The sequence below is a fragment of the Primulina tabacum genome, chromosome 13 (assembly GCF_025594145.1).
Source record: "Primulina tabacum isolate GXHZ01 chromosome 13, ASM2559414v2, whole genome shotgun sequence".
Lineage (NCBI taxonomy): Eukaryota > Viridiplantae > Streptophyta > Magnoliopsida > Lamiales > Gesneriaceae > Primulina > Primulina tabacum.
In genome coordinates this window covers 35,584,844-35,610,305 of record NC_134562.1, presented here as the reverse complement: position 1 = coordinate 35,610,305, position 25,462 = coordinate 35,584,844, and the positions used below count along the sequence as shown (strand labels likewise).

At 34.0% G+C, this 25,462-nt stretch overlaps 3 protein-coding genes and 1 pseudogene across 3 annotated transcripts; 3 read left to right on the top strand and 1 right to left on the bottom strand.

The window, feature by feature from the left end:
- The first annotated feature begins 160 nt into the window (after positions 1-160).
- LOC142522993 (protein EPIDERMAL PATTERNING FACTOR 1-like) lies at positions 161-718 on the top strand. The gene is made up of 2 exons (XM_075626621.1): positions 161-300; positions 426-718. Exons 1-2 carry the CDS (start codon positions 216-218, stop codon positions 683-685), a joined length of 345 nt encoding a protein of 114 aa, XP_075482736.1. The 5' UTR covers positions 161-215; the 3' UTR covers positions 686-718.
- A 429-nt stretch (positions 719-1,147) lies between these two features.
- LOC142522078 (cytochrome P450 CYP72A219-like) lies at positions 1,148-3,516 on the top strand (annotated as a pseudogene).
- Positions 3,517-6,677: 3,161 nt separating this feature from the next.
- LOC142523333 (uncharacterized) lies at positions 6,678-9,061 on the bottom strand. Its single transcript, XM_075627088.1, has 6 exons — positions 8,819-9,061; positions 8,474-8,694; positions 7,961-8,189; positions 7,367-7,452; positions 7,186-7,277; positions 6,678-7,088 (listed from the first exon to the last, which is right to left on the bottom strand). Exons 1-6 carry the CDS (start codon positions 9,017-9,019, stop codon positions 6,838-6,840), a joined length of 1,080 nt encoding a protein of 359 aa, XP_075483203.1. The 5' UTR covers positions 9,020-9,061; the 3' UTR covers positions 6,678-6,837.
- Positions 9,062-12,198: 3,137 nt separating this feature from the next.
- Positions 12,199-24,830, top strand: LOC142522363 (external alternative NAD(P)H-ubiquinone oxidoreductase B1, mitochondrial-like). Its single transcript, XM_075625692.1, has 10 exons — positions 12,199-12,437; positions 19,915-20,188; positions 20,429-20,635; positions 20,742-20,992; positions 21,080-21,299; positions 21,452-21,556; positions 22,171-22,434; positions 22,514-22,635; positions 24,348-24,467; positions 24,558-24,830. The coding sequence occupies exons 1-10, from the start codon at positions 12,358-12,360 to the stop codon at positions 24,643-24,645; spliced, it is 1,731 nt and encodes a 576-aa protein (XP_075481807.1). The 5' UTR covers positions 12,199-12,357; the 3' UTR covers positions 24,646-24,830.
- The last annotated feature ends 632 nt before the right edge of the window (positions 24,831-25,462 follow it).

Genomic DNA, 25,462 nt, shown 5'->3' with positions numbered 1-25,462 from the left:
GGAAGTAAATTCTTGATTATTATTATTACTTTTCCTCCTAAACGTGTGACTCTTTCAAATGCACCATCGCTAAAAGGGTTCAAAGCCTGTGACCCATCGTCCCTTCCTTTACTCCTATTTTCTACTTTATAAATATACTAATTAAATTGCACTTTCAAAACTTAGAGATTCTACTGTCCCAGTAATTTTGAAGAAAGGGGTATTCGAAATAGAAGATGAAGAGTTTTAGAAATGTGGTTTTTGTTCTCCTTTTGCTTCGTGTGCTCGTACATGGGAGGCATATTGTTAACCTACATTCACGTATGATTCTTTATATCTTCACCAATTTTTTTTTTTTTTTTTTCATTTCTCATGCATGTTGCTTTTTGATCAAACCGTATTTTTACGTGCCAATTCTAATATACATAGCCGGCTAACTCCAACAGATTACCTTCACCGTGAACAATCTACTAAAGAAGAGTCTGCGGCGAAACCCGATCTCTACCAGGTCAAAAAGTGGCATAGAAGAGGTGATCCGCAACAGATCGCCGGGTCCAGCTTGCCGGATTGTACTCACGCTTGTGGATCTTGTATGCCATGCCGATTGGTTATGGTTAGCTTTGTGTGCTCGTCCCTTGAGGAGGCTGAGACGTGCCCTATGGCTTATAAATGCATGTGTAACAATAAATCATATCCTGTTCCTTGAACCATATCTCCTGCATCTTCATTAAAACTTTTTTTTTTAAAAGAAATTTGTATGTTTCGATTTGGGATTTGTAATTTGTTCTTTATTTATTAAAGTAGGAAAGGCTGCGGTGTAAGAAAAAAGAGTTGATTATTAGTAGTTGCGTGCAATTTTATTACATATATTATGTCGTATGCGTATAGGTATTAATATTATCTTTGTAGTTAATTCAGTGCAGTACTCTAATCTGATTTTTAATATATAGACACACACACACACACATATACATATATATATATATATATATAATTGATATATTAAACACCTACGGTGTGAATCAACATATTTCGTGTAATCTGATTTTTAATATCGAGTAAAATGAATACGTTGTGTAATCTGATTTAGTCATATTCTTATAAATCAAAATCAATATATCGCGTAAATCTGATTGAATAAAATTTAGACATCGCTTATAGAAAGATTGATATAAAATGAGGATCGGAGGTCACCCCAACAATCGATGAACGCAACCAAAGATGGCGGTCCTGTACATAATCCTTTCTGTTTGTTCTGCTTTAGTGTTGCTATCCTACGCATGGAGGGTGGTGAATATAGCTCTGGTTAGGCCTAAACGGCTGGAGAAATTGTTGAGACAGCAAGGTCTCAGAGGGAACTCCTATCGCTTCATCTATGGAGACTTGAAAGAATCTGTGAAGATGGTTCGAGAAGCCAAATCCAAGCCCATCGATATCCATGATGATATCAAGCCCAGGGCCATAGCCTTCTTCATGGAAACCATCAAGAAATATGGTATATATTATGCTGCTCTTATTCAGTGCCGGCTCCAGGGGGACTGCCTAGCCTCTAATTATATATGTTTGTGTGTGTTTTATGATTTTTCAATGCATTCTCGGTTTTTTTTTTAAAAAAAATTGAAATCGTTGTCAATTTTTTTTTATATTTTTCTCCTTTTTTTGGACGAAAATAAATCCTTTCTTCTTTAAAAAAATATTTCTTCCTTCGTTAAATTGATCTACTCGAGTAAGTTAGATTTCTCAAATCGTGTCAATTATATAACGTGTCGTTTTTTTTTTTAATTGAATGTGATTTTTTTTTGTATGTTTGTGCGTTGTTTTTAATTGATTTGGTTTGATTCTGATAATCTGATTCTATGATCTAGTAATTTGTTTATTTGGCTCGTTGACTGTTTTTTACTCAATTCACTCATATTTACTCATTGCATGTCTTAGTACTTAAATTATTCGTATTTGTTTTGTCAAAAAAATCAATTATTTATGCATCATTATTTAATTATTCTTATTTTGTTTGTATTATGCATACATTTATTTATAACTTGTGAGATTAAACCTAGAGAATTAATTCATTGAGTTTTTTTGTTTATATATGTCATTTTTTATAATTTTATAATTTACTTAACATATTGAATATTTGTGATAACCATGTACATTTAATTATCACCTCGTATTTAATATTTTTATATTTTATAAAAAAAATTATACAAGATCTTAAAGATCTTATTATAAAATATAGCTTAAAATAACTCTACCGTCGCAAACTGCCTATAGGACCTCCGATTTTCTGGAGACGGCCGTGCTCTTATGCTACCAAAACTTGTGTTATTTTTCTTTAAACCATGGTGCCCAATATGGCATACTGGTATTAATTTAGTCACAAAATAACTGTAGGAAAAAGTTCATTCTTTTGGGTTGGTCCAGTCCCCACAGTGATCATCACTGAGCCTGAGCTCGTAAAAGAGGTGATGACCAAGTATCTTATCTACCATAAGCCGCAAAGCCCGAATCCACTCGCCAAACTGCTTGCTCAAGGCGTGGTCAGCTATGAAGCAGATAAATGGGCCAAACACAGAAAAATCATCAACCCCGCTTTCTATTATGACAAATTAAAGGTCATATTTCTTGCCTTATGTATGGCTCCGACTGAAAGTTGAGCCTAAAACAATTTCAAGCAGAGTTGAATTTATCTGCCTATGTTAATCTCATTCAATAAGAATGGAGCCTGAATTCTGACTAAATTGTTGATTTCTCTAGCTACTTATATCGTGTGGTATTAGAGCTCGAGAATTAAAAATAATAATAATGAGTAAAATACTTGACATTAACATCCCAGAATGTCACAATTTACAAAACTGCTAAAAACACAGCTTTGAAAACGTACTATATAAATTCTGGATTGGTTTTGTGCAGATCATGATACCTGCTTTCATTTCAAGTTGTGAAGAAGTTATGGGAAAATGGGAGAGCTGTGTCTCGCCTAAACAATCATGCGAGCTCGATGTGTGGCCTTATCTACAAAATTTATCAAGTGATGCCATATCGAGAACTGCATTCGGCAGCAACTATGAAGAAGGAAAAAGAGCATTCGAACTTCAGAGGGAGATGGAAAGCTGCATAGTCAATGTATATTCTAGGATGGAGGTAATGTAATTTATTATACAGGAAATTATTTTTGGTTCTTTAGCAACATAATTTTCGAGTTAAGGCTTCTTCATCTGCAGATTTGTGCCGACCAAAAGGAACAAGAGAATGAAGGAAATGTATAAAGAAGTACTTCAATCCTCCATAAAGGGTTTGATCAATGGAAGGGTTAATGCAAGGAAATCTGGGGAAGCATGTAATGACGATTTGTTAGGACTATTGTTTGAATCGAATTACCAAGAAATGGTACTCAAAGATAACAAGAGTTACGGTATGAGTATGGACGAAGTCGTGGAAGAGTGCAAGTTGTTTTACTTTGCTGGACAGGAGCCCACTTCTGTGGACATTGTTTTTGTTGAGTATACATCCAAACTGACAGAGAAAAACCCGAGATGATGAGGTTTTACATGGTGCTTACTTGATTTTAAGCAAAATATAGTAGTACGAACAATTACTCAAGGTAGAAATTTTTTTTTTTATTTGAATTAATTTTATGTGAGACAGTATCACAAATCTATATTCATGAGATGGAAGGATCGCATCGGTTCATATCTTGAGTGAAAAATAAATTTATTGATATAAAAACAATGAACTCGTGAAACGATCTCATAAGAGTTTATGTGAATTATTTTTAATATTTTTTTAATTTATCTTTTAGTCAAGTTTGGATCAATTCATAACTTCGCGATGTAGTTTGGTTAGTGGTTGCATTTTTATGATCCAAATCAAATTAATACCTGGACCAATTTCATAGTGCATTTCATTAATGCAAAAAGTCAAACTTTTGTCCAGGTCAACTTTATTTTTTATTTTTCTATTGGAAGATTTTGTCCAGATTTGCGGATTAATTGCCGCCAGTTATAAAAAGGTCATGTTATCATAATATATATATATATATATATATATATATATATATATTATGATGTCATGTGTTAAGTGGATAATGATACTCTGTACACGTGCGTATCAGCTGTCACGCTTAAGAAAAACAGCCCATGCGCTTGCACAAAAAATTAAAGCGAAAATATATTAATATTTTTTTTATATCACACTTTTCTTGTTTATCAAGCTTTTCTTATTAATTATTATCGCACCATGACTAACAACAGGACACACGAGAATTTCCAGATAACAATCGAGCTCTAAATATTTTATATCTACAATGTTACGTTGGAGCCTCATTTCATGACTACTGTTTTCGACTAAACTTTCACCACAAATAAATATCATTTTTTAAAAATAGATATTTCAAATAAGAGTACAACTTAATTTAATTTTAACATATAAGATTGAGTGTTTTCTCCGTTATCAAAAGTTATAGTTTTTATAACGATGCAACTATAATTAAATTGTATAAAAACTCAAATTTTATGTCTCGATTGTTCTTTTAGCAGATAATGCAGTCAAAACGGGTCGGATACGTCGAACCAGCCCATCGTCATGAAAAATTGCTGGGTTGATTTATGATTTTAGTGGCCCCGTTGGAGGCGATCTTAAAACTGGCCGAAAGTTGTGGCGGGTTAGACAGACCATCCCTAATAGTAAAAAAAAATAATACTTTCATTGATTTTTATGAATTGTTCCATTACTACGCTTATTTTTAGCGAATATTTTTTAACATTTTAAAATTAATATTTGATGTGTTTTTAATGTCTTGTATTGGCATTGATTTTTATGATTAAAACGTTATTCATGTTATTTAGGCAGCTGCTTTATATACAATATATAATCGACGACATCAAAATTTTATACAATTTAGTTGATAATTATATTCTTTATTTGTTATTGTGTAATATTGTAAATATTTTTGTTTGAAATATCAAATATTATTGTTGCTTTCATATTTTAATTTTAATTTTTTGTGAGTTGACTTTTCCTGCCTGCAGCTAGACGGGTTGACCCATTTGACAGCACCACCAACTCAATATAACTATGTAATATGTATGACGGGGTGGGTCCTGAAACACGTGCTTTGTAATTTGAATGACGTCATATTTGAAATCTATTTTTCCAGTCTCGAGACTTTTTGTCATGATATTTGTATTCCTCCAAAAAGAATTATATTTAAAAAATATAATTTATATTCAACTCGATTCTAGGAGATATATCGTCATGAGTTGATTTTATATTAATAAAATTTAGAGGATGTTTTAGAGATCTTTGCTTATTTTAAAATTATTATTTTAAAGATTATTTATGGAGTCGATGTGAAGCTAAAGTAGGTAAGTATTTGGAAAGAGAAGTCGAAAACTAATACAAATTAAAGTTTAAGTGTACGGAGAATAATTGTTTTCAAGTTTAATTTTTAGTTAAATCGCAATTATATACTCAGATTATATAAAATAAATTCTCTTTTAATTGCATAAAATTTGATACTCACGTTATCAAAAATGTGTTTATATAATTATTGTTACATTATGAATATTGTATCAAAATTAATATATTTTTTTATAAAATTAATGTTTTTAAAAATATATAAAATTAATAAAAATAAAAACATAGAAAATGAAAAAAAATTGTAGAAACAAACAAAATATATATAGAAAAAGTTTGAAAATGTAAATTATATAAAAATACAAAATATTATTTAAAAAATAAATATTTTAAAGATATAAACATCAACATGTAATTTTAAACCCTAAAAAACAGAAACAAGAAAAAACCTTCATAAGCTTACTTTTAATTTTTAGATATAGATAAAAATTATAAAAGTTAAAGCTAAAGTTAATATTTATGAACACTCAAAAATACTTTTATAAAATCTAAAATTTATAAAATATTTCTTGAAAACTCTTACAAAACAGTACTTTAATGTAATTCAGCCGTGACAGAACGAAATTGAATATTAAGTTGGACAAAAACTTGTGTGAGACGATCTTACGGGTCTTATTTTGTGAGACAGATATTTATTTGGGTCATATATGAAAAATATTACTTTTTATGCTAACAGTATTATTTTTTATTGTGAATATCGATAGTGATTGACTCGTCTCACAGTATACTTGTTCATTTGAATGCGAGAGGAATTTGAAGAGAACAAAAAGTCTACATGATGGGCCCCACGCCATTTTGACCTCAGATTCTTGTCACACACGATTTGGACCTACTTCTACCATGACCCTAATAACAAAATATTTGATATCATTTTCTCAATTACTCAACCTGCTTTATTGTGAATATCCGAAAATTAGATAGGTTGACGGGGACGATGATTAAAATACATTTTGTAGGATTATAAGGTTTTAAAATATATTTAGTATAAAATGTATGTCAAAATTTTTTATGGCAAAAACTTGTGTTAGAACGGTCTCACGGGTCTTATTTTGTGAGACCGATATCTTATTTGATTCATCCATGAAAAAGTATTACTTTTTATGCTAAGAGTATTACTTTTTATTGTAAATATCGGTAGAATTGACCCATCTCACAGATAAAGATTCATGAGACCTCGTAAAAAATGAGGTAGAGGAGAACTAGTCCAAAATAGTTTGCCACCAGAAGTAAAGATTGTTGTAATTAGTAAACTGAAGCTATTGAAATCTCAAAAACAAAAGGTCAACCAATCGTTTAATGGATGCATTCATCTCTAGCGGGTAAAAATTTTCAAACAAGAGAGTGGATTTGGACCTCTGCCATGTAAACCTCTCGTTCTCCCCGACAAAGCAATAGGGAATTTTCTATGCGATTCAATATGTTTTTGGTTTCAAATTCTGTTAGCTAGCCCTGCCGAAACCACCCCATGAAGTAGTTGAAGTCATGGTGTTGAACCCGCAATTGCTTTAACCAAGAATCTGCAGCGCTCAAAAGTGACGCTAGCCTTTTTCCATCTTCCCAATTTTTGTCTGAAATCCATTCATCAACTTGCATTTTATAGGTGGCTAATCCAAATGGCCGGAGAGACATGCTTTCTCCTCCTAATTTTCTCCTCCCCTCAAAGTTCTCAATATTATCTTCCAACTCCCTGCTATCTGTTCCATTATGCATTCAAGTATTGTTTGTGAGACGATATAAGTGTTAATATAATGTATGGGCAAGCAAAAAAATGTATCGGAATGTAGATAAAACCTTGAAAAGAAGAGGAAAGGGTGTGGTACGTGAGAAAGCATGTTTGAAAGTTTTTGATGGTTCGTCCCATAGGAATGTGATAAATGGGGTACCTGTATTCATATTACAATTTACATATACATGAATTTGATCCCTTCAACACCAAATATAGCGATGCGAAAAGGGCTGGAGAGAAACTAACCACGAAACAGCCATCCAACTAGCGGGCGAAAGATCAACACTTCTATACGTTGTTATTCCTCGGTATCTTTGAGAGAAACTATTTACCTGACAAGTAAATGCTTGGATTTTTCAAAATATCTGTTGAATCTCTCCAAGTCAAATAACAAGACAATGCATGAATGTTCAAGATTCTCACTGGAATCATACATAGTTTCCGTGCACAAAGAGAAATATTGTTCAGTAAAAGCTAGAATATGTTCTCGAGTGCAATTATTGAAAAAAAAAATCAGTTCCCATACAAGGAAGAATCATTTGCCATCATCGCTTAACGAAAATCTGGAATTAAGACACCCCTACAATATAGACAAGACAAATATATATTGATTCGCCTTAAAAAGTATAAAGTTCCACGTCTATTTATTAGATGCCTATCAAAAAAGGAATTTTATTGATTCTATCATATCCGCGACAACTTGCATCTCCTTTTTCGATTCTCCGGTGCACTTCCACGCTATCATCTTTTTCAAGTAACAATTCAAGATACACCAGAAGAAAAGATACAGAAATGTCTAAATTAATCTATAGATACACTAAAAAATAAGAGATAAACCACCTTGTCCACCAGAGGAACTCTTCCATAAGGAGATGAAGTCTCGAAGTGCTGAAAGTAAAGATTACCCAGTCGTTCATCGGAATTCCAAAAGCTGTGTTGGTCGACCAATCCTTCTTCGGACGAACAACCATCCCATCTTGACAGCTTCTCACTCTCACTCTCGTCACTGAATGAATCACTGGAAGAATTCCTCGTCTCAGTACTTATTGAGTCCATATCCTCCCTATCCCTAATATAAATCATCAATTCAATGTATCATTATAGACTATCTTCGGAACAGAACATAAGAAATGTAACTCAAAGTGGCAGAACTAAGAATTTCGAACAACAAGCTAACTATAGACTCTTTCACTGCCCTGATACTTCTTCTACAGAAGACTCCACTCTTTATAATCGAAAGATTAATTTACATCGTGAAAACGCGCAAAGAATCAATAGCCCATTTGTCGAACTAAAAACCACATTAACAAAGATCACTATTTCAATTTATAGAAGAATTGGAGATGCGATTACCTTAAGTCGATTGAAGATGAACCGCTGGTGAAAATTTGAATAGCAGAAAGATAAGGCACAAAATACTGGGTTAAATTATGGCCACCATCTGAAATAATTGGAACTCCAAGCCCACACGCACTCCATTCATCAAAACTATCCCAAAGATCACCTAACGTGAAGAACCCAACTTTCTCCCTTTCCCATGGATACCATAGCTTATTGAGCTTCCTCATCTCACTCTACATAAACAAGTGAAACCAGAAAAAGGAAAAAGATGCATCAGTCAGTAAAAACTTACAAACATAACCTAAATACGCCAAAAAAAAAGAGAAGCCAAAAATAATCTTTAAAAACGAAACAAACCTTGGACAAGAATTGAGATGGGACCACGGGTGTTGTGCATTTCAAGAAGCTGTCAAGGTTCGATTGTTTCGAAACCTCCTTGTCGAAAGACAGCATTATTTTCTTCAAACACAGAAACCAGAGAGGTGGGGAGAGAGCGAGAGAGAGCGAGCTTGCTCTGATCTTTGTTTCGGAGAAAAGAGAAAATGGAATAAGTCGCATACAAGATTACAAGGTTTGGAGGTTTGTACAAACAAATGGGGGAAAAAAACGACCTGGAGTCCTTTTCAACTGTATCATTTATCCTTGTTATTTTAAGGAAAAAAAGTGGGACAAAATTCCACTCCTATCTGATTTCCGATCCAAGGGAAAAGCGCATTCAGACAAGATTTTCTCACAAGGGTCAAGATCAAATTTTTATTTTTAATTGTATTTACGAAAAAAAAAATTCTAAAAAAGCCATAAGATATGAATAAAAATACAGAAAATTATAATCAATTGACTCGTTGCCTATTTTTTTTAAAAAAATAGTTTTTCCTTATATACTGAAATATAAAAGACGGTACCCAATAAAAATTAAGTGACTTTACTTAATTTCGAGCTTTATATGTAATTAACTAAAATAAAAATTAAAGTTATTTATATAAAGAACCTTAGACAGATCACACTATTTGATGATATGTTTTATTACACACATCATCACATACACACCCACGCTGAATATATTGTATGAATAATATCAGTTGATGATTCACATACTGATTATATATATGTACCAAAGAAGTAAGTCTTCTCACTCTCATTACCCAGTACACTTCGAGTTTTTTCGATGTTGCCAATGAACTCTCGTCGAAATTAGTTCGGTCGGTTCGGCTTTGATTTTTTAAAAATATCAGATTAATTCGGTTTAGTTTCGATTTTTAGTATAAAAATCACGTTAAACCGTAATAATAATAGTCTTATGATCCGCTCTTGGGAGTTAAGCCAGATGTTAATAACCTTCTCTAGTATGATGAAAGTAAAGGAGAAGTTAATGTTCAGTGTTTTAAGTTTTTAGATCTATATGTGATAAATTTTAAAACTTGATCATATGATACATGAAATATTATGAAACTCGAAAATGTTCACTCTACTTTATTGAGTGAGGATCATATCACTAACATCTCTTGTATCCCGATAAAATTGAATAGCATGAATTCCCTAAATTTTGGAGCCGGTGATTTATGGTATATAATCAATCATGTTGTTGTTTTCTTATTCTTTGTTTCATATTAGTTTAGAATAAATTTCGTTAGATTTGTGATTATCTTGACTTAATGTTCTTTTGTTAAATTTTAAATTATTAAATTTTGAGAACAATATAATCTCCACATGCATGTCCAACCATCGAGACCGTAAAAAATTAAAAATCACTTCTTCACCAAGTTATTTTCGTCATTTCATGCATGGAGTGGCTTCCCACCATTTTATTGAAGCATGTAGTAGTATATGTGCGTTCATGAGTTAATTTTCTTTAGTTTTAATTTGAATTCATAAAATACGTTAGTTTAGACATTAATTTACAATTTTGAAAACGTAGTATCACAACCGCAATCAAGCAAATTAAGACCTAATGAACATGATTCTTTTTTTCTTTCTTTTTTGGGGTGCAGAGAGACTTCCTATAAGCATGGAATTGTATTGTAAAACACCAACATTATATGGTACAAAAAACCAGTTCCCAAGTAAAATACATACATATATTATTGGGAAAATTATATTTTTCGTCACATATGTTTGTGTTTTTGCGATTTTAATTATTTATTTTGTCGAATTTCAATTATAGTTTGATATTTTTATTATTATTATTTTGAAATTTTAGTCTTTTTTCGAAGTGACGCAGACGTATGTAACGCTCTCTATTAAAAAAGACTAAATTCCAAAAATAAGAAAATACATGACCAAGACTGAAATTTTATAATATCGAAAATCAAAATCGTAATTACATGATGTTGTCTGTAAGATACTTCTCGTTGAGGAAGCAAAGGTATAAAGTTTGTGTTGTTAGATTATCTTAAAGTTTGTGATAGTAGTAGTGGTAAGAAGAATTTATTTAATGATACAAAACATGTATATACTCGTTTTTATAATTGTACTTGTTCATTGTTCATTTACATTTTGGGAAAAATGTATTTTTGGTTTCGGTATGTTTGTCACTTTGTGATTTTGGTCATATATTTCATCACATTACAACTTTAATATCTTTCAATTTTTGATAATTTTAGTTGTTTTTCATCAAGAGTATTGATGTGACATTATCTATGTTAACTACACATCATTATTGCATTTGTGTCACATAAACGTCGCGTAAAAAAAAACCCCAAATTTGCTAAAAAAAACAAGATAACAAGTAAGACTGAAATTGAACTCAAACTGAAAATTAGACAAACATACGCTATGCAAGATCATGACTTTGAGAAAAATAAAATATTACACACACACACACACATGAGTTCTATTCGTGAGATTACTATTATGACCTCCTATTTAGCATTTTGACATAGTTAATGGGGTTATTTTAGTCATTGTCCATGTTAAGATTAATAAGATTTAATTCATTTCAGCAGTTATCATTGGTAAAAATTGATGTCTTATGCATTTTCTTTTTGTTCATGTGTTTGTTTTCTTGTGACCTTTAGTATTATCTTTGTATTCTTTTTTTCCACATGTTTATTATATTCTTGTGACATTTAGCATTATCTCTGTATTCTTTTTCACTTGTTTTATCATTCTTCTTTGTTTTTTTCATATTATTTTCTCCATACTTTTCTTGTTCTTCTTTGCAACATTTTTGTTTTGTTATTTTCACCCTATCTTTTCCTCTTTGTGGCATTTTTTAGTCATTGTCCATGTTAAGTTAATATGATTTATTTCATTTTAGTAATTATCATTTAATTGTATTTATGTTGGTAGAAATCGATGTCTTGCGGTATTTATTTTTGGTTCATGTGTTTATTATATTCTTATAACCTTTAATATTACCTTTTGTGTACTTCATTTAAATACATTGTTGTTTGGACCTTGGTAAAATCCATTACTTTATTAATTTATGTTTATTGTTTTTCTTCTATGAATAGTATTTGGATGGATTTTTTTTTATAGTTTATAGAGTTTGTTATTATATTATAATCAGGTTGATTGAAAAAGTGAACTTATATGTTTATGATCATAATGTTATTTTATCTATTGTATTTTGATATGTGTAGATTGAAAAATTCTTTTAAACATTATATTATTCAAACGATTTTAAATAATATATAAATTTCGTAATTATGTTTTGATCGTTAATCAATCGAGCGTAAAGCATGTGCAATTTGTTAGTAATAAACAAATATATAACTTCTATGAAATATTGTGAGAAAAACGTGTTCCAATTATGTGAGAAATTGAATGAGAAACACTCCGTAAGTGAGATAGCATTGGTTTTACAGCAAGGATCTTGTTTTCACTGACAATTGTAGATCCAGTGTCATTTTACAACAAATTTAATCTCTTCCCGATCATCGAACAACACTGAAGAGATGAGATTTCTCGCCTGTTTTAGCAGGATTCTCCGCCACAACTCTGCTTCCACCAAGCTGTTGGTGCTATGCTCTCTCAGGTTTCATTTCTTCCTACAGAGGTTTTTTATTTATTCATGGACTGGGATTTATGACGATTCTTAGTAAATATGTAACTGTGTTTTGTTTCCGGGAGGTTCAGATTGCTTCGATTTTGGAATTATTATTGTATAATGTAATCCCATTTTTGCGTCCTCCGTTTTTCTTGTTTTTCCAGATCTTAGTTTTCACTGTCTACCTTTTCCCCCTGCCTAGTGTTCTCCACTGGAATTGTTCTGCTTACCGATATTAGGTTGTTTTTTTTGTTTGGTAAATCGTCGACCCCATTTCAAAATGATTTCTGTTGCTTCAAGATAATATGATGATTTGAATCTTCGCTTAAAAGTGTGCTTCGAGGGAGAATCTTTTTTCTGAAAAGGTTCGTATTATTATTTTTTAAAAGATCCTTTTAAGTGGTTTCTTTATGTTTGGACGAGTTTTTAACTCCTTGTCGAGCATTTCATACAACAAAATGATTTATTTTATAGGAAACTAAACTTAAAGCTTCTAGTGCTTCTTCTTGAGCTTTTTAAGAAAATATGGAAAAACATATTTAACTACCTTGTTTAAATATAAAGCCGCTCCAACTTTTATTTTAAAAAATTCACTTAAAAAACCTGCTACATAGAGCTTTTCATGATTTTGGTGCTTTTGTGCTCAGACTTACCATAAGTTGTAGGTTATAGATGGTTAATAATTCTATGCTCGACTGATTTTTGCATTAGCATAAACACATTTTAAAAGTTTTGACACGGGTTCACACAAAGAAGAAGTATTACAAGGGCTACTAACATTACGATTTTTTTTCGGTGACAACTGAGGAATTAATTTCTCGTTGTTGCCTGAGAAATTACTTGAATGTCCTAAGTTAATGCTCTAAAGATATACAAAAGTAGCAAAAAAATACTCAAAGTCTTGTCCCTGGTTAAATCTAACTTTGATGGTTAGCATTCGATTCTGTTTCGTGAATGTTCTATCAGTCTGAAAACTTATGTGAAAGTCAGTCTTTTGCTAAAGTTAAAATGAGCTCGAAAGATGCAATCCTGGTTGATAATTTTTTAATGCATTTTTAAAAATTTTATATTCAGCAGCTTTATTTTCTAAATTCAATTTCAGTTCTGAAGACAATATCCTACCCGTTTATTGTGAAATATTTACACTACCTCTTGGATGAATATTATTGCTTCTACAGTTTTTTCTTGTGGGAATTTCAATTGAGACTTTATGTAGAACTTACTCAGCAATGTTTAATGCATACATCGGATGTTTCAACTTAGTTGATTGTTTGGTTGACACTTGACAAATACAAGCAATCTTGATTTTGATGATTACAAAACTTGTTATGGTATTTGTAACATATTTACTCAAGAATGAAGTTGCTATGTCAAGTTGGAAGTTGAAATTCGAAAGCAATCAAACTAAAAATCTGGTGAGCTGCAGTTTTTTGACGATATCTCACAGTTAGGTGATGCAAATGACAAGCCGCCAAGACGGTTGAGTAGAAAACTCAATTATACACAAGTTATATATCACAACAGCTCAGTTAATTCAGAAGTTATCCAGGCGAAATATTAGTTGCAAGATTGAGTTGATGGAAACAGAAACAACAACCAGCTCAGTCTGATCAGTCCCCCTTAAGATGAGGAATGAATATTAATAATTCCCATCTTGAAGAGCAGAAAACGAAACTGAACAGGTAGGATAGGCTTAGTAAATAGGTCTGCGAGTTGTAACTTCGAGGAAACATGCCAAATCTTGATTATTCCAGCTTGAACCTTCTCACGAACCAAGTGGCAGTCAATCTCTATATGCTTAGTTCGTTCATGGAATACCGGGTTAGATGCAATGTGCACTGCTGCCTTATTATCACAGAATAGAGCAGCTGGTTCACGGAGTTGTACATGCAAATCCTTAAGAAGTGAAGACAGCCACATAATTTCACAAGTAGCATCGGCCATAGCCCTGTATTCAGCTTCCGCAGAAGACTTAGATATTGTCTGCTGTTTCTTCGATTTCCAAGAAATCAGTGATTCCCCAAGCAGAATGCAAAAACCAGTGACTGACCTTCGTGTGTCGGGACATGAAGCCCAATCTGAATCTGAAAAACAACTCAACTTTAGATCAGATGATGACCCATAAAATAGTCCTTGGCCCACAGTACCTTTGATGTACTTAAGTACTGAATGTGCAGCCTGCATATGAGCAACTCTTGGCTTGGACACATACTGACTTAATTTGTTCACCGAGTAAGATAAATCCGGGCGTGTGATGGTGAGATATAGAAGTCTACCTATCACCCTTCGATACTCAGATGGATCAGCAATTAATTCACTATCATCTTGATTAAGTTTTGATCCAAAGTCCATGGGAGTTGTGCGCGGCTTACACCCAAGTAATCCCGCATCATTGATTATTTGGAGAGCATAGTGTCGTTGGCATATTGAGATACCTCGAGATGATCTTGCAACTTCAATTCCAAGAAAATATCTCAATTCCCCCAAGTCTTTCAACTTAAATTGCTTATGTAAGAGGCTCTTCAAACTGGCAGCTTCATTGTGGTTATTAGTGGCAATGACAATGTCATCAACATACACTAATAAAGCCAGAAACACTCTGTCATTGGCTCTAATAAACAAGGAACTGTCCGCAGTAGATTGAACAAAACCCATCTTGACCAATGTAGAAGATTTGCAAACCATTGCCTCGAAGCTTGCTTAAGTCCATACAACGATTTATGCAACTTACACGCTGCATTAGGGGGTAAAGACTCCCCCTGGCGTTGATAACCAGGAGGCAACGCCATATATACCTCTTCATCGAGGTCACCATGCAAAAAAACGTTACTAACATCTAGTTGCATAAGGGACCATCCTTGGGCAGCTGCAAGGGCAAGGAGAGTTTTGACAGAAGATAACTTTGCAACAGGGGAAAATGTTTCAAAGTAATCAATACCCTCTTGTTGAGTGTATCCCTTGGCAACCAACCGAGCTTTATATCTCTCTAATGAACCATCAGCCCGAAACTTTGCTTTATACACCCATTTACACCCAACAACGCGTTTATCAGGAGGTAATGGAACAATAGACCAAGTGCCATTGCTCTCTAAGGCTTCGAAGTTCTTCATCCATGGCATTTTTCCACTCAGGTTGAACAACAGCTTGGGCAAAGTTTTGAGGCTCAACAATTGAAGAAACATTATTGACAAACATCTGATATGAAGGGGATAACCTACTGGGATTAATAACTGAAGATAGGGGGTGAGCAGTAGAGGATTTAATGGCATAACATTGATAATCACGCAAATGAGCTGGTTGCACAGGAATGCGACGAGAACGAACGGCCTGGGGATGATTGAAAGGGATGTCTAAAGGAGAAGAGGAGTCAATATGAGTGGGCAAAACAGTGAGGGAAAACACGTCAAGATCAGCTGGATGTGAAGAATCATCTTTGAAGGGAAAAATGTTTTCATGAAAAATGACGTCTCTGGAAATGTAGATCTCATTGGTGTCCAACTTAAGTAGTTTGTAGGCTTTGTAGCCTGGAGGATATCCAAGGAACACAGATTTGATTGCTCTTGGTGAAAATTTGGTTCGACCATGTAAAAGAGTGGAGCCAAAACAAAGACAACCAAACACTTTCATGTGTTGATAAGAAGGCTGGTTATGGTACAGCAATTCAAAAGGAGTTCTATGGGACAACAAGGTGGAAGGAGTTCTATTGATTAAGTAAACAGCTGTCAGTATGCAGTCACTCCAATATACTAGAGGAATACTTGATTGGAAGGCTAAGGCTCGAGCAACATTAAGTATATGTTGATGTTTTCTTTCCACAACAGAATTTTGTTGTGGCCTCTCAACACAAGAATGAAAAGCAAGAATGCCTTTGGGCTTAAAAAAATCGGAAAAGTTCAATTCAGGGGCATTATCGGCACGAACTGATTTGATAGACTGTCCAAATTGTGTAAAGATCATATTGCAGAATTCTGGAAAAATTGTTAGCACATCAGACTTAGCCTTTAACATGTATACCCAAGTGAAACGAGAATGATCATCCACAATCGTCAAAAAGTACTTATGCCCTTCAACACTTATCGGATGAAAAGGACCCCAAACATCAATGTGAAGTAAATGAAAAGAACTTTCTGAAAGAGAATTGTTGGAAGTAAAAGGTAACCTTTTTTGTTTAGAAAGATGACAAATAGAACAGTGATCCAAATTATCATTTACAGGGTGGAAGTTCAACTCATTGCCTATAACAGATAGTCTAGTGAATGAAGGGTGTCCCATACGATAATGCCAAAGTTCAGACTTATTAGCAGAAACAGTACAAATACTTGGAAGTTCAAGAACATAGAGATCTCCAATTCTTCTACCCGTCCCAATCATCTTGGCCGTCACGGACTCCTGGATATGACAAAGATTGGAACAAAAATGTGACTGAATATGACATTTTCTGGGTAAGTGCACTGATGGAAAGCAGATTGAAACGAAATTGAGGGACAAACAGCACATCACTCAAGATCAAACTCTGTGACAAAAATATGCTTCCAATGCATGTGACAGGAACAGTAGAACCATCAGGTAAAGTGACGGTGGACTCAAATCGTCGGTGTGAGTGAAACAAGGAGAAAGAGCAACAAATATGATGTGTGGCCCCTGTGTCAAGCACCCAACTAGAATTTGAAATGATATTAGAACTTAGAGATAATGAGTATATACCATGGAAGCATGAAACAGAGGGTTCATGTTGTTGAGAAACCTGAGAAGATCCAGGACCATGTTGAAGCTGAGAACTTAAGAGAGCAATGAGATGCTTGACCTGTTCTGAACTAAATGGTGATTCAGCAGTAGAAGAACTCGCATGCGCCATAGAAATGCCTTCTTTATGTGGTTGCTGTTGTGGTTTATACTTTGGATGTGAAGGAGGATAACCATGCAACTTAAAACATTTATCAGCAGTATGCCCAGGCCACTGACAGTGGGAGCAAAATTTATCTACTTTACCACCTGCAGGCTTGTCATTTTTCACATATTTAGAAACCTTAACAGCAGCCACGTTAGGATATAAGACATTCAAATCTGGTGACAACTTGGAAATGTCATGGTGAATTGAGCGTTGCCGCTCCTCTTGGATGACAATCGAAAATATCTTAGATATTGGTGGAGTAGGATCCATCATCAATATTTGAGCTCGAATCTGAGCATAGGACTCATTTAGACCCATCAGAAACTGCATTACACATTCCTGATTTTGGTAACTCACCCATTCCTTCATCGATCCGCAGTGACAAACTGAGATTGGTTGAAAATCCTTCAATTCATCCCATAGTGTTTTCAGTCGAGTATAATAAGCACTCACATCCATTGATCCTTGATGTAAACCACCCAGCACCTTATTAATTTGAAAAATCCTTGGCGCATTACTTTGATGAAAACGATCTCTAAGATCGATCCAAATCTCATAGGCCGTAGGAATATACATCAAGCTATCACCTATTTCCCTCACAACAGAATTTAAAATTCAGGATATTACCATGCTATTACACCGTATCCATGCGCCATACAGCAAATCTTCTGGAGACGGCCGCGGAATGGTGCGATCGATAAATCCTAATTTGTTCTTTGCGTTAAGTGCCATAGTCATGGCTCTGCTCCAGGTGTTGTAATTTGCACCTGTAAGTGGATGTGAGACTAAATTCAGACCATGATTATCTCCATTTGAAAGATAAAAGGGACTACTCGAATCTTCAAAGCTGATTCGACTGCTGGAGGCATGCGAAACCGAATTTGGATCTTGATTTGCCAGAGGTGGAGTTGGATTTCCTCTCGCCATGGAAAACAGAGAAATCGCAGAAAAAATCAGAGAAATCACGCAAATCGCGCGGAAAACCTATTGCTCTGATACCATGTTAGCTATTATGCTAGAAGCTCCATTTGATGTGAGCAAATCTGTATATTGTATCATATGATAGAAGTGTCTGGTACAGCCAATTTATAGAACAAGAATGAAAGAAGCGTGTTTCTAACTATCACGTTTTTATTCATATCTAATAATTCTTGATTCCATAGAAAGCAAATATAAAGGACTACAACTTTTATGTTTACCACTTTGTCCAGACATCGATGAATCAAGAGTTATAATAAAAAGAACAGAGCAGCTCGACTTGATCAGCTTGACTTGGTTCAGCTCAAGTCAGACCAAACAGATCGGCCATATTAGACCAAAATGATCTGATGGTAGAACAAATCAGACCCAAGCGCATCAGATCAGATCATCAACAACCCAGTTTCGCAAAATGGCCAGAATACGAATTTGACCGTTGCAATATCCGTACACAAGATTTCCAAACGGTCATATTCTTGTATCTAATGTTTATATCACTATTGGAGGCAATAAATACAACATATTGAAGGTCAAATACAAGCTTTGAAAAAGATTCAAAGCATGAGCAGCATATATGAAAAATATTAGCTAGAATGAGAGCAAACCCAAGAAGGGAAGTCTTAATAGATTTATTAGCTTAGTGAGAGCTTTTTCTTTGTGTGTAGGGATACATTTGAAAGATAAATACACACTATAATAGATTAAATACTCACACACAATCATTCACACGTATACATGAGAGTTGAGCTTCAAAGTTTAGATGAGTAAGTCTTCACACAAAGACATTAAAAATTGTGTTTGTAGTATTGACATAAGATACGTTGAACATTATTAGAGTGTGCTGGTAGTTTTAATTAGACAATAGATATGTCCTAAGTTGAAATGAATTTGTACAAGGATTTGTATAAATCAAAGTCTTTTAGTAAATCCTTCTTAGGTGGAAGTTGGGGTGACGTAGGAGTTGTTAATCTCCACACATTCATAAACAAATTCGTGTCTATTTATTTATTGCATTTAATTATTGTTACTATTTTTAAGATGCAGTGTTGAATTATTTTATGTGTTTTTCAAATAACAAAATATTGCATACAAAATGTTTGATAAATGTTTCAACCAAAATATTTTCACACATTCAACTTGCATATCTTTCAAATATTTTTCAAAATATTTAATTGTTTTCTACAAAGATTATTTTGATTGTCTTTTGCTTGATTTGAAATTAAACTCGATTTAATTTATCGGTATTCAATATTTTAAAAACCGAGTTATTGTAGCTCAATTATCCCCCAATCGATCATATCATTGATGCTTACATGAAACTATCCTTGCAAAGTTGATTTGTTACGGTACTATGGTTCCTGATATTAAGATTGATAGATGTAGGACTGATTCATTCATCGATCACATTGTTACTTTTCCATGATTATATCACTCATTTAAGAATATGCAATTTCTTTTATCCACTTAGCAAAGTTTCAATTTTATATGTATTCTTATTACGTGATTTACATTAAAAGTACATGAACTTAATCATTCTCTTCATGTTTTCAGCAAATTGAAATTGTATATTTGCCTTTTTTTCCTGCCTGTTCACAGTAGCGGAGGCCTGATTGCATATGCAGAATCACCTTCAGATGGTGGTAGATCAGAGACAAAAAATCTAAATGAAACACAAAAGAAAAGAGTGGTAGTGCTTGGAACAGGCTGGGCTGGTGTTAGCTTCCTGAAAGATCTGGATATTTCATCGTATGATGTTCAGGTGGTTTCACCCAGAAATTACTTTGCATTTACCCCATTGTTACCTAGTGTGACATGTGGAACAGTTGAGGCACGAAGCATTGTAGAACCAGTTCGAAACATGATAAAAAAGGTAATTTATGTTTGAAGAAATTTGTTTATTATGTCTCGTTGTTCAACTTTTCATGGCGTATTTCCTATTTGTTTTGTTATCTGGGTATGTTTTCAACTAATTTTGGTTGTCCTTTTAATTATTGTGAATGGTTTTACATGTTTTTCATAAGAACCTTTTTGTTGTTTTGCCTAGGTTTTTTTTTTATAAAATTGATTGTAGGATATTTAGCTGTTTGCTTTTTACCATTTTTATTGACAGAGAAATGGAGAAGTTAGGTACTGGGAGGCAGAATGCCTTAAGATCGATCCTGTGAGCAAGCACATTTTCTGCAGGTCCAGTGTTGATGGAAATTTAGCTGGGAATAATGACTTTTCTTTAGAATACGATTTCTTGGTTATAGCATGTGGAGCACAAGTAAACACATTTAATACTCCTGGTGTATTGGAGAACTGCCACTTTCTCAAGGTATTGTCCATATTCAAAGATTGAAACTAAGATGTTCTTTAATTAATAAATTCAGCTGCCATGTGCTTTTATACCTTTTACCAGAAAGTTATTAAATTTCATGCAGGAAGTAGAGGATGCTCAAAGAATTCGGAGGACAGTGATAGATTGTTTTGAGAAAGCCGTGCTTCCAGGGCTGACTGACGACGAGCGACAGACTAACCTCCACTTTGTAATAGTTGGAGGGGGTCCAACTGGTGTTGAATTTGCAGCAGAGCTGCATGATTTTGTACATGATGATTTGGTAAAAATTTATCCCTCGGTTAAAGATTTTGTAAACATAACTGTGATCCAATCTGGCGATCACATCTTGAACACGTAAGTAATGGTAGCCATACTTTCTCAGTGTTTCTTGTTGGGAAGCAGAGAATGACTCAGAAACTGTGGTATCTCATGTGTCTGCAGGTTTGATGAAAGGATTAGCTCATTTGCCGAGCAGAAATTCCAAAGAGATGGTATTAAAGTTTTAACAGGACATAGAGTCATGAGCGTTTCAGACAGAACAATCAACATGAAGAAAAAGGTTTCGGGGGAGGATGTTTCTATACCACATGGAATGGTTGTATGGTCAACTGGTGTTGGGACTCGGCCGGTTGTGAAGGACTTCATGGAACAAATTGGCCAGGTATGTTTTGAATTGTGATTTATTCTTTTTACCTATCATATATCTGCACACATTGTTATTGATTAATTGATTCCGGGTCATCATGTACTCGCTTTTGTTAATTGTGGTCCAGATGAGTACATACACACAGTGACTGGCCGTTCTACTTGCAGGGCACCAGGCGTATCCTTGCGATTGATGAATGGTTGCGAGTGAAGGGATGTGAGGATGTATTTGCCCTTGGTGATTGTGCCACTGTAGATCAACGTAAAGTCATGGTAAAGTTCGATTTGCACATTATTTTGTCTATTTATAGGCAACATTTGTTAGATTTGAATTACCATGACACCTTCCATCTTACAAATTCATTCTCTGATAATTTTATAAAATACCAGAACACTGAATACGTTTATACCTTCTTAGTAAGTAATCCCTCTTTCCAGGTCACTTTTGAATTATATTTGTAAAGCTTGAGAAACAACAATCAAAATAAGCAGTTTCTTCTTGAGTTTTAATGACCAACATATTAAATCAGCAGGAAAATGTACTTGAGTGCTATATATTAAGCGGAATAAGCTTTTTATGAGAATAGTTTTCGTTCACCAACTGTAAATAAATTGATAATGTATGATCTTGAAGTTAGGATTACAGAAAGGAGTACAAACAAATGGAAATATAGGAATATATGTGCAGAAACGGTTGTTGCCTTCTCCTTCTATTTATAAGCAGCCAGTGCACAGTGTAACAATCTTATTGTAGTTGCATAAAACGACTTCATGTCCTCCATTAGATTTGTTAAGGTAGAATATAAACCTCCAGTTTAATACTTTAGGTTACAGGAATAGATTTTTCTATAGTACTGCATTGCCATCATCAACTGTTGATTTTTCAGGAAGATATATCATCCATATTTAAAGCTGCAGACAAAGACAATTCTGGTACCCTAACTATGGAAGAATTTCAAGATGTGATTGAAGATATCATCATACGTTACCCTCAGGTGGAACTGTATTTGAAGAGCAAACATCTGCTTGAAGTTACTGACTTCCTGCAAGATATATATGGAAATAATAAAAAAGAGGTAAATATTGAAGAGTTCAAGTTAGCACTCTCAGTCTGTGATAAACAGATGAAGAGCCTTCCTGCTACTGCTCAAGTAAGTTTGCTGGGCTGTCCATTTTTCCATTCTTTTGCTTCTCACATACCGAGTTTCAATTTAATATCTTATGTACAAGGTTGCTGCTCAACAAGGAGCATACCTTTCTAGGTGCTTTAATATGAGGAAGAAATGTGAACAGCAGCCAGAAGGTCCTCGTAAGTTCAGAAGTGGAGGTCGACATGAATTTCTCCCGTTTCAGTAAGCTTTTCTTGTCATTTGTTTTTTTTAGTCATGGGCATCTCTCGATTTTTATTTTGAACACCATCATACTGATTTTTTAGTTCATACGAGTCAATTTTTTACATTGAACATCGATTTCTTTAGTTCGTTTTAGTAAACAATTTTATTTTATTTTTTATCCTGAAATGTAAACTATAGGCCACTCAACTGAAAGCAGAGGAGATTAAACATTTTTCACAAAGTATTAGTAAATGTGACGTAAGCTATTTAGTGATAATTGGGATGTTTATTTGAGAGGCCAACGGATATGAGATGACCTTGCCGATTACAAACAGAAAGTTGGAATTTAATTAATTAAACCGTGCCATTTGAGATAAAATATAGTTTCATCTCTTGTTTATGGTGTATGCAGTCCTGCCTTGTGCTCTTTCTAGCTTTCTCGCCTTTTCCTTTTCTAAACCTCAGACAATGCTGCATTCTTTTTTCTGTTTATGATCGAGCAGTATCTATTTCCTTTTTTGAAAAGTTATAGATTTCATTAAAGCATAATGAATCCTTCGATACAGAGACTAAATACTTGGCTTTGAATTATTCCATTAGCAAAAATCTTTATGAAGAATAAGAAGGAGACTTGAGTCGACGCTGAGAAGAGGATAATTCCACGAGCTTTCCAATGGTCCTAGTGATCTTTTACGAAGATCTTTAAGAAACATCTTAAATGAATGGAAATACAGATGGATTGGTAAACTTGAATTTGCAGCACAGGGATTGTGAGTTGGAGTTAGTTTGTAATATGAAACGACGGCATATTCATGTTAGAGTCGTTCTCAATGAGAAAATCTTTTTCGGGTGTTCGTTGACTAGATTTTTGGAAAACTATGTTTCGTTTCATTGTCAGTATGCTTTTTAATCTTTTTTATTTTTATTTATGAATACGTGTCAAGCCCAATAAGTTACCTAACTGTAATGTGCTTGGTTATGGGATTAAGAAAATAATTATTTGCCAAACCGGCAAATTTGATAAAGATGGATAGACTATGTTTAGCTAAGTTTAGATTTGGAAAGTAGTGTGCTCTGTCATATTTCTCAGTGTACAAATATGTGCCTCGGTGGCTACAGTAACCAACTCCTACCGCAGACGGTTTTCGTGAACAAAATCTACATTGATCGACCTAAGAGGTTCAAGAAGTGGGAAAAGAGTTCCAAGTGTCTAGCTCAAGACATTATCTTATGGCTTGAGTACCTTGATAGATTTTATGTTCAAGGAAAGTGGAAGAATTTTTTGATGCTCTCAATGTCCATGGAAAACATCTTGTTTGTGTGTCTATGTCCATCTAAGTGGTTCTAGAAAACAATTGAGTTCATGACTCACAACCCTGTATATATTCATATTTGAATTCTATCAACATTCTCATTTTGATTAGAACTCAAATGTTTATATTAGGGTAGACAACCTGTATCAACGCCAAGGATTTGAGAGATGCGTATATGTGGAATCTCCAGTAGATTTACACTGAATAAGAAATAGGGATTACTACAAATTTTAACCAAGAATGATATTTTGTTCAGTTGTATTAAACCTATTGTAACTTTAAACTTGTCTTGGATGCATTTCCAGCTGAAATCTGTCTCATATTGAGCCAAATGATGTCTCCTCTTATTTGCTTTTCATATATTATGTGGTTTTGTAACATTAGATCTTAAAATGCTTCAAATATTCTGAATTTCAGGTATCGACATCTGGGTCAGTTCGCACCACTTGGTGGGGAACAAACAGCTGCGGAGCTGCCTGGAGACTGGGTTTCCATGGGTCGTAGTACGCAATGGCTTTGGTATTCTGTGTATGCAAGGTCAGTAATTAGCTTTGTGTTCAATGAAGCTAATGGTTTTAAACTTGGATGGCTAAATTTGTCGATTTATGGTGAATTATTTGCATGCAGTAAGCAAGTTAGCTGGCGTACACGGTTTCTTGTAGTTGGTGACTGGTCGAGGAGATTCTTGTTTGGGAGAGATTCAAGTCGTATCTGAGTGCTTAGAAGAAATACTGGTCTTGAATAATTTTGGTGACCGGAGTTTACTTTTTCTGCTGATCGTGTCTGTATCTATGTAGTTCTCGTTCTGCATCTCATCTCAAATATGAATGGATCCGCTGTATGGTTTTCAAGATTTACCACTTGCGTATTTTATTGTGCAAAAATTGTTATTATTCTTCATGCTATTTGCCTCCATTATTTTATTACTGATTTTTTCAAACCAAGCCAATTTCTTGTTTCGACAAAATAATTTTTAGATACCAAGTGATTTCTCTAGCAAAGTCATTCTGGTCATGACTCACGTACATGATTGTGAAATACAATCAATTTTTGCAGGTTAAATGTGCAATGATCTCTAATTAGGAATAGTGTCATCCTCTTTAGTTTGATTAATAATTAGGTTTCTATCTTTATTCTTGTTCAACTACTCTGGTTTTATCATTGTCATTTTTAGGGGTGAAATTTATTAATTTGTTTGGAAAGATAAATTGAAGTGAATTTTAAATTTATTTTATATTAAGTTATACGATTTCAATAGAATTACGTGGATTTTAATATGAATGTCATTTGAAATATATCGTAATACAAACAAAAACTGACGATGTCCGACTAAAATGGGTGAGTTTGGTGGAAAATTTACTGGGCCAGGTTATTTTCTTGCGAATGCCTTTGGGCCCAGAGTCGATGTCTGTCTCGAGATACTCGAGCAGTGGTCAAGATGTGATGGCATAGACAGGGTCTTTGATATATTAGCTTGGTCTTCTTACATAGCTTGGACTAGGCTTGGAACTCAGGCTTGTATGAGTGTGTTG

What these genes read in the sequence shown, in the direction of transcription:
- LOC142523333 (XM_075627088.1), bottom strand. Translation starts at nt 9,019, where the DNA reads ATGCGACTTATTCCATTTTCTCTTTTCTCCGAAACAAAGATCAGAGCA. An exon ending in TCATCTTCAATCGACTTAAG is followed by an intron (nt 8,190 to 8,473) that starts GTAATCGCATCT and finishes GATTTATATTAG; the next exon opens with GGATAGGGAGGATATGGACT. An exon ending in GAGTTCCTCTGGTGGACAAG is followed by an intron (nt 7,453 to 7,960) that starts GTGGTTTATCTC and finishes TTTACTTGTCAG; the next exon opens with GTAAATAGTTTCTCTCAAAG.
- LOC142522363 (XM_075625692.1), top strand. Translation starts at nt 12,358, where the DNA reads ATGAGATTTCTCGCCTGTTTTAGCAGGATTCTCCGCCACAACTCTGCT. An exon ending in TAGATCAACGTAAAGTCATG is followed by an intron (nt 21,557 to 22,170) that starts GTAAAGTTCGAT and finishes TTGATTTTTCAG; the next exon opens with GAAGATATATCATCCATATT. An exon ending in TGGTATTCTGTGTATGCAAG is followed by an intron (nt 24,468 to 24,557) that starts GTCAGTAATTAG and finishes ATTTGCATGCAG; the next exon opens with TAAGCAAGTTAGCTGGCGTA.
- LOC142522993 (XM_075626621.1), top strand. Translation starts at nt 216, where the DNA reads ATGAAGAGTTTTAGAAATGTGGTTTTTGTTCTCCTTTTGCTTCGTGTG. An exon ending in TATTGTTAACCTACATTCAC is followed by an intron (nt 301 to 425) that starts GTATGATTCTTT and finishes TAACTCCAACAG; the next exon opens with ATTACCTTCACCGTGAACAA.